The 8,661-nt window shown below is 42.8% G+C and overlaps 1 protein-coding gene across 3 annotated transcripts in view; it reads right to left on the bottom strand.

Moving 5' to 3' along the window:
* PCNX2 (pecanex 2) overlaps positions 1-8,661 on the bottom strand; it is a 156,010-nt gene that overhangs the window by 3,049 nt on the left and 144,300 nt on the right. For all 3 annotated transcript variants that reach the window (XM_050314395.1, XM_050314397.1, XM_050314396.1), the window contains 4 exons: positions 8,018-8,248; positions 7,402-7,676; positions 6,743-6,930; positions 673-1,121 (listed from right to left, as the gene is read on the bottom strand). In XM_050314395.1, the coding sequence (XP_050170352.1) occupies positions 673-1,121; positions 6,743-6,930; positions 7,402-7,676; positions 8,018-8,248 (1,143 nt within the window). The remainder of the gene's footprint in view (positions 1-672; positions 1,122-6,742; positions 6,931-7,401; positions 7,677-8,017; positions 8,249-8,661) is intronic.

Raw genomic sequence — 8,661 nt, 5'->3', positions numbered from 1 at the left:
ACTATGTGCATTGAATTTTCCAGGGAAGATGGGAATCGAACTGGGAGCCTACTGGGAAAAAGTCTGAAAGTTCTTTGTGTGTACTGTTTAATCACAGGGCATGCAGGTTTCCTTTGGTAAATAGTTCCTACAAAATTCCTTTCAGCAACAAGATTTCAAGTCTTGGACTGAATTTCTGGTCAGAGAAGGGGATGAGAACAAGTGTCCTGTTCAGGGGGACCATTCCTCTTCCTACAAATAAATTTAATTCCTGTATAAGCAGGCAAGAAAGGAGGTATTCAGTTTGCTTATGATGGTACTCAACACCTGGGCTGTAGAACATGGAGATTTAAGTCCCTGGTTTGAGTGAAAGAAAGGGACTTTTTTTTCCACTCACTTTTGAGTGAAAGAAAGGGACCTAGTTTGCAGTTTCAGGTGTGTAACAGCCAACCTGTAAGTTACAAAATACGCTCACTTTCATATACACACTAATATTAAACAATCTCTGTTTTCATTGTGATGCAGCAAAATCCCAAACAAATACCAAAATCCTGACATTGTTCTGGAAAAAAACTATTTTCTGACCAGTGGGAAGGAAAAGAAACCAAATAATGGTGAGGACAGCTGAAGAATGGGATGGCAGAGCAGTGCAGGAGCTCACGCTTAGTGCCGCTGTTTTGGCTTCAGCCTTACCCGAGCTGCCTGACTTGCTGCTCTAGCAGAAGGACCCATGGCAATATTCATACTGCTGGATGACTGGGTGTCACTGGTGTTACCTCCATCTGCAGCTGAGAGCCCAGAAATCACCAAAGCACTTGAAAAACTTCGCTTGCCAAACAGCAGGCTGAGAGTTGAGCTGGTGGAAGAGGCCAGACTGGACCTGAGCATTGCTGCAGCTCGGTCCTGCACAGTCAGCTGGCCAGCAACAGGAACAGCAGGGGACTGGGAAAACACAGATGTTGCTGAATTGTGGAATGACAGCTGACTACTAGAAAGCCTTTGGGCAATTTCGTGAGCAGATGTAGATGTTTGGATGAAAGGCTGGCGGCTTTCTACAATTGGTCCAGAGTGACTTGAAGCTGGGGGCCTTTGGTTTAAAGCACTGTGTGCCTGGACAGACTGACTCCTGGGTTTTCTCCTGCCTGTAAAAGAAAGATTAATACAGTTAAGTAAGTGGCTTTCTGATGAACTCCATGCTACTGACAGTATCCCATGTGTGCATTTTACTGTTGGCATATTAACCACTATTTTTACCAGCATATGAATGCCTAGAATAACACGAGTAACATACTGCCAAATCTATGAATCTTTGTGTTTTCCACTACAGGGGTTCAGAGTTTTGGTCAGCATAGCCCTAGTGCTTCTGCACTGAGTTCAAAAGGGAGGGAAATAAGAAGAGACCAGAGGGAAAGTACTCTAATGACAGGCTGACACCTATTCTGCCACATACATTTTAATCAGTCCAGTGAATGATTATGCATAGCATTGGTGTAACTGCTCCCCTTTGACAACCACACTAATGTTGAATATCTACCTTAAATGGCTTGGTGTATTTAAATACAACAATAAAACCAAAAGCCTGTAAATTAAAACAATAGCACATTAAAAAGAATTATTCCTGCATATGGGGACAGAGAATTTGAGAATTCAACCAAATGGAAGAATACAGCATTCAAGCTATAAGAGTTTCTAAGACTCTGTCTGAGTTCCCAGAGAGATATTTACAGCACATCACAGACTGAGAAGACATGAATGCTTCTAGTTAGGGTAGACTATTGGAGGTCTGAATGAGACCCACGTAAGGCTCTTGTCCCATTCTGTGAAGCATCTCAATGCAACCACTACTGGATACAGAGAGTAGATTAGCTATGCTGTTCTGACATGCCTAGACAAATTCTTCCTGTGCATATACATCCCCATAGTTAACATTTATATCAACACCTTATGTCATTCAGGCAAATAATTTCTGCATTTCTTATGCTAGCATATTTAAATAGCCATAGAAATGAAAAATAAATAATGAAATACTGGCCAGTGAACCCACCAGATACCTGCCTGTCCCCAAGGCATTCTGCAAATGGCAGACGGCGGGCTGGCAGGTGCTACAGGCCCCAGAAGAGTTTACTTCTTCTGCAGACAGGCTCTAACCCAGGCTTACACAGCAAATACCCCATCACACGAGTGCCTGCTTGGCTTCTTTGCTTTCCAGGAAACTCCAAACATTAACACAAGCTGGCATTTTGGTTTCCTAGCTATAGCTGTGGGGTAGGGAGTTGATGCCAGAAAATCTGTTGAGAGCCATCAAGACAGATACAAGTTTTTCTGGCAGGCATTTCCAGGCTGTTGCTAATATTTTTTTTCTTTTTTTTTTTTGCTTTGGTTTTCCCCAATACCCGAACCCCTCCAAACACTGAATTTTTGCTGGCGTAAAGGAATGTAAATCTTACACTATCTTCTAGAAACATGACTGCTGAATTCATATAAGTTCCAGCAATGCAGAATTTCATATCCAAGCTATTTACAGCATAGAGCTGAAATGCGCTGTTTTACTTCCACAGACCTGCTTTCCAGAGGCTGGTATCATTATCCCCATTTTTCAGATGCTGAAGCAAAGAGAATTTAGGTAACTTGGCATGGAGTCAGATAAGCAGAGCTGGGCTACAACGCAACTGGAGCTCTTTAGCTGGACTAAAACCTAGTGGGTTTGGCAAGTATTGGACAGTTTCACACCTCATTTACAATGTATCTTTAGTTCTACTTTTATACTACAACCAATAAAATAGTAATTTTCCTAACATGGCATGCAAAGCAGCGTTCTCTGTAACAAGAGCCCCAAGATCTCTGCTTGAGAAGCGACGGGACAGATGCACATGGCTCTTGGGAAGTGCCTGGACAATGCTCTCAAGGCACACGATGTGATTCTTGGGGTGGTCCTGTGCAGAGGCAGGAGCTGGACTTTTTGATAGGCCTTGTGGGTCCCTTCCAGCTCAGGGTGTTCTGTGATCCTGTGGCTCCTGTGTACCACATTGCCAGAGTCCTCTGCCCTTCACCTGTGATCAACAGGGGGGCCCCGTGCGCTGTGGTGGGGGTCAGGCCTGGCTGCCGTGCTGGCAGCTGGTCTCTGCAGGGATTCAGGTTCTTCAAACCCTGGGGTTTGGTTTAAGTGCTTTGGTTTCTACATCTGAAGGTTATTTTAATAAGTTACCTTTTTTAAATAAAAAGAACAGGCTGGAATTAAGAACAGAGAGGCTGCGGTGTGTTAGTTTGTGCAGGGGCTAATGTGGCCCAACATCTGTTTGCGATTTAAACTGCCAGGCTGACCCCTGTCCAAAAGTGTTCTATATTCATCCCAAACGCAGTGGTTACAGCGTTGGACAGGAGACCACCCGCATCTACACATAAATAACCCTGTCCCTGAAAACACTTATGAAAAACAAAGGCTGTTCTATAAACCTCATCATGAAATAATGACATTTTGGGGGAGAACCCCACACATTTCCAGTGCTCCCGATTTCGGTTGCACTTTTATAAAGGGTTTTCATTGCATTTTGCAGACTCAGTGGCACCAAACAAAATATGAAATATGAAAAAATTAAATGCACTTGATTCATAGATTATGAGTCTAGAAGGAATTGCTATGATCATCTAGTCTGCTCTTCTATATACCACGGGCCATAGAACTTCCTGGAATGAATTCCTGTGTGGTATTATTAATTACTACTGTGATTTTTAAAAATGCATCTGGTATCTCTAGTCATGGAGAATCCACCTTAATCCTCAGTCACTTGTTTCACTGTTTATTTACTCACTCATTATTAAAAATGTGCTCTTGATCTCAAATCTGACTTTGTTTAGCTTTGTTATATCCAAGTCTTCTCAAATCGATGGTCTTTGGTCACCTTTCGTTGCCCAGGTAAGTACTTACTTACAGACTATGATCAAGGCATCTCTTACAATACCAAGTGTTTGAAAGCAATAAATCTTTCACTACAGGACTTACTTCCCAGATATTTGATAATTTTTTGGCTCTTCTTTGAAGTGCTTATAAACTAAAAAGTCATTCCTAAATTAGGGCACTAGAACTGTGTGAGGTAGCCCAGCACTGTCCTGGACCAAAGTCAGACAGACAGATACGCACTGTGGAGATCACCCTAGTCATTCTGGGTTTTAACAGGCATACCATATGTTCTTTCCCAGTGCTCTGGTATTGCCTTAGTGTCCTGATGCTTTTTAACCAGCTCTCTTAAAAACCTTCTTGAATTAGTCATTTGGATTTGCTCAATTAAGTTTTAATAGCCACTATTTCATGTTCTTTGTAGCTGTTAGGATGGATGGAACTGTTTCATGATCAGATCATAGAAACAGATTATCTGCATTTTTTCGCAATATAAACCAGACATTTCTTTTCTCATTTCTACAGATTGGCAATTCTACTTTTCTATATAGTAACAGCTCAAGATCACTGTTAAGATTTCTTTTGCTTCTTAAAACTCTTTAAAAATAAACAGCCACAAACCCACTTTAATCTTCTTGTCCCAAACTGTCCTAGCCAAAAGCAACTATCAACAATATCTCAGAAGTGAATACAGATTTGCATTTGCTATTTTCCACTTCCTTTCATATGTTGTGCATTTCTTCATTTTACCAAAAGCCAGGTTGCTTTTCTTAACGAAATATGACTTTCTCTCTTGATAGTGGTTTTCTGGGCACCCAATATGTTATTTTAGACAACTCACAATTAACTTACTTTATTGTGCTCAGGATCATTATTTCACAATTGAGTTTGTTACTCTGATTATTGGGGTGTCAAGTTATGATTATGCACATGGGGATTCCTCTAGCACTGGACTCAATTAAAAGCAGCAGTTATTTTATTCTTGTAATATGATTTATATTCAGGGCAAGATTTTTTCCACTTCTGTCCATTATCTTTAATGATAGGTCAAAATGATCTAATGGAAGACAAAGAAGTGTCATGCCCCTCTAGTCCTCTGCTTTAATTTATACGGTACTACCACAAACTTGTTGAAAGGCAGAGGTAATTGGCTTTACATTACAAGTCCTGATCCCACAGTGGTAGATCTCAGAATGACTCGCTGCCAAACTTAGAATCATAGAGTGGCTTGAGTTGGATGGGACCTTGTAGATCATCAAGTTCCAACCCCCATGTCATGGACAGAGACACCTTTCCCTAGACCAGTTTGCTGAAAGCCCCATTCTGGCCTTGAACACTTCCAGGAAGAGGACATCACAGCTTCTCTGGGCAACCTGTTCCAGCGCCTCACCACCCTCACAGTAAAGATTTTTTTCCTAATATCCAATCTAAACCTACCCTCTGTTTAAAGCCATTCCCCCTTGTCCTGTCACTACATGCCCCCATAAAAAGTCTCTCTTCATCTTTCTTGTGGGCTTCCTTCAGGTACTGGAAGGCCACAGTTAGATCACCCTGAAGCCTTTTTTCCTCCAGGCTAAGTAAATCCAATTCTCTTCACCTTTCCTCACAGTAGAGGTGCTCCCTCCCTCTGATCATCTTGGTGGACCTCCTGTGGACTTTCTGCAAAGGGTCAATGTCCTTCCTGTGCTGGGGACCCCAGAGCTGGGTGCAGCACTCCAGGTGATGTCTCACCCAAGCAGAGGGGCAGAATCACCTTCCTCAACCTTCTGGCCATGTTCCTTTTGATGAAGCCCACGACACAAGTGGCTTTCTGGGCTGTGAGTGCACACTGCTGGCTCACGTCCAGCCTCTCATCCACCAGCACTCCCAAATCCTTCTTGGCAGGTTACTCTCGATCTGTCCATATTGATACCACGGGTTGCCCTGACCCATATGGAGGACCTTGCACTTGGTCTTGTTAAACCTCATGAGATTCCCAGGCTTCTTAAGCTTGTCCAGGTCCCTCTGGATGGCATCCTGTCCCTCAGGTGCATCAACCACACCACTCAGCTTGGTGCCACCCGCAAATTTGCTGAGGGTGCACTCGATCTCTTTGTCTGTGTCTTTAATAAACATATTAAATAATACTGGTCCCAGTACAGATCCCTCAGAGACACCATTTGTCACTGATGTCCATCTGTGAGCCATTGACCACTACCCTCTGGATGTGACAGTCCAACCAATTCCTTATACTTATTACTCAACATACATGTACAATATCAAGGCCAGTAGTTCTACCCTGTCAATATGTCTGGAGTACTTCTGAATTTGAGTAGGGTCAGCTGTTCACTGACAGAATGATTGGCAGCATTTAATTTTCTCTTGGTAACTGCTGTATAGACATAAGAAGCTATTTTCCATTTGTTTGTTCTCCGCATGCGCTGCTAAACAGCCAAACCAATTCCTTAAATGAATTGTCATGGCGCTTCCAAGATGATTAAGATTGTTGCATACTTTCATTCTGCTGTTCCAGCCAAGAGTAAGCACAGGTTCACTGTGATGAGGGTTCCCTGCATCTCTCAAGTAGACTCTCTCCCATCTGCATTTCTCATTCTGGCATTCTTAGTGGCACCTGCTAGTCCAAAAATTACACATAATGGACTTTTGACAGGGGAAGCTTTGGTGAATCACGTTTGTCTTAAACTATCCCAGTAAATACCTGGAACAGTATCAGGAAGCCATCTCCTACATGGTCATTAGGAGAGACAAAGTGCTCTCTTACTAAAACCAGTTTTCCACTGGATTTGAGCATGCCCCAGAGACATCTGCCTCAGGATGCAACCCCTCAGGAGAAAGACACAGAAACAGCCAAGTAAACCGCGCACATACCTGCCCGCTGATGCACCTCTTGAGATGAAGCTTGTAACTGAGGGGTTCCATCTCTCGTGGGCTGTGAGCTACTGCTCTGGCTTGAATTGCCTGTGGAATGGTTGCCAGATGAAGACATCCCTCCACTATCCACCTCTTCAACGTTACCTCTCTCGTGGTGAGCTGCTGCGTGGCAGTCCTTCCGCATTCTGTTTGCAGGAACACATGTACAGTCAGCCACTTGTCACACATGAACATTTGTGTCACCAGTGTTAGGTGCCCTCAAAAATGTGCAGTTGTTCTCTCTTAAACCACTGCAGTCTTCTGACATTTTATGAGATGACAAAGACGATGATGTGGTAAGTTTACTTGGAACAAAACTGTATATGACACAAACCAGATCTTTCCTTGTCTATGGCTTTGGAATGCTGCAAGACCTTAGGTCTGTAGTGCTAAGTGATTTGAATGAATCTTGCTGAACATGTAGAAAGCTTTGCCATGAATGAGTTAATGAATTTTCTTTCTGCTCTATCTTCAGTGCAATTTTGTTATATTTTCAGTTATCTGCAATTACTTTGTTACTCATAGATAACAACACAGAATTACTCTCTTTTAACAGAAAATACAGTGAAACCACGACCGCAGGTTCTCTATTGGCACAGCCAAAATTTAACACCTACCTTAACCATTTGGATTTGAACCACTTTTTAATGTTGTCCAAACTGACAGGTCCCCCCCAAATGTTCCTCAGTTGGCTGTGTGTCCCAAGGTACGAGGTGGTTAAAGGGGAAACATACATTGGATATCCCAGTGGCTGATCACACGAAGAATTAATTAAGTTCCGCAAGACCTGTTTATTGTTCTGGATGCTTCCTCTCTCCGGGTTACGATTGCGTAAGAAAATCAGTTCCTGCTGCTGCCCAGCCCAAAGCCCTCTGACGCACTCCTTGTTGACCTACGGGTAGGTTAAAAACATGTGGATCATGGGAAAACCTTTGCTACTTAAGATGCAGAACTACAGTATCCAGCTAGAATGGCAGTGGCTGTGTATGCACCTCTTTGCACCAACAGCTTTTATGAACTTCTGCAGCTACTCCCTGATAAAGCCTGGAATGTTATTTCAGATACACAAACGTGGGTGCAAAATGGAAGTCAACTGAAGAGAGCTCTTTCACTCTCCAGTCTCTACTCCAATAACTACAACTGACTTCTCCTTTTGACCCCATGACTCAAAAATAATACTAGTTACCACAGCCCTAAATTACTGCAGTATTAGAAAGGTGTTATGTGTTGTACCTTGATCACCTTGAAGCTCAGGTAGCTTTTGTGGAGCATGATAACTTTATATTCATCTGCTCCTTCATCTACCACATGTCTCAGGGTCAGCAGCTCCTCTCGGTTGGAGAGCACAGCGCTGCGCCAGGCTGGGTCCCCTTCGTGACAGATCACAACCTTTTCTTCAAAGGACTGGATTGCTTCATACAAAACTGCTGGGTCCTCGTACTCATCTGGGCAGGTGAACTGGTCCTGGTAGTACAGGAGAAAGTATCAAAAAGGTCAGGTATATCTGTGAAAACACAAAAACTATTAACAATAAACAAAGCCCTGTTTTGCAAACAGTTGCCAGCTGACCCCTCCCTTGCCATTTTGTAGAGTGTGTCTTTTATAGTTAGAACAATTAATTTAACAGTATTATAAAAAGGTATTATTTTTGCTTTATTGTAACCTGTTCTAGTCTCATGTCTCCACTGGACAAAACCACTCAGAGAATGCCAGCTTACCCACTTTTTTTTTATGAAGTGCAAAACCATGGGAGGCAGAACTTTTGGGTAACCTGGAGGGAGACTAGAATCACTCGGGCATTCCACAGTTCTTGTGGAAATCCTAGTTTTTATTCACAAAAATCCACCAACAATAGCTGGGACTGGGAATCCATCAGC

Source organism: Myiozetetes cayanensis, unplaced genomic scaffold, assembly GCF_022539395.1.
Source record: "Myiozetetes cayanensis isolate MyiCay16 unplaced genomic scaffold, myiCay2020 scf2-11, whole genome shotgun sequence".
In the NCBI taxonomy this organism is placed as follows: Eukaryota; Metazoa; Chordata; class Aves; order Passeriformes; family Tyrannidae; genus Myiozetetes; species Myiozetetes cayanensis.
Note: the sequence above shows the minus strand (reverse complement) of the source record. Positions and strands in the feature narration are given on the sequence as shown.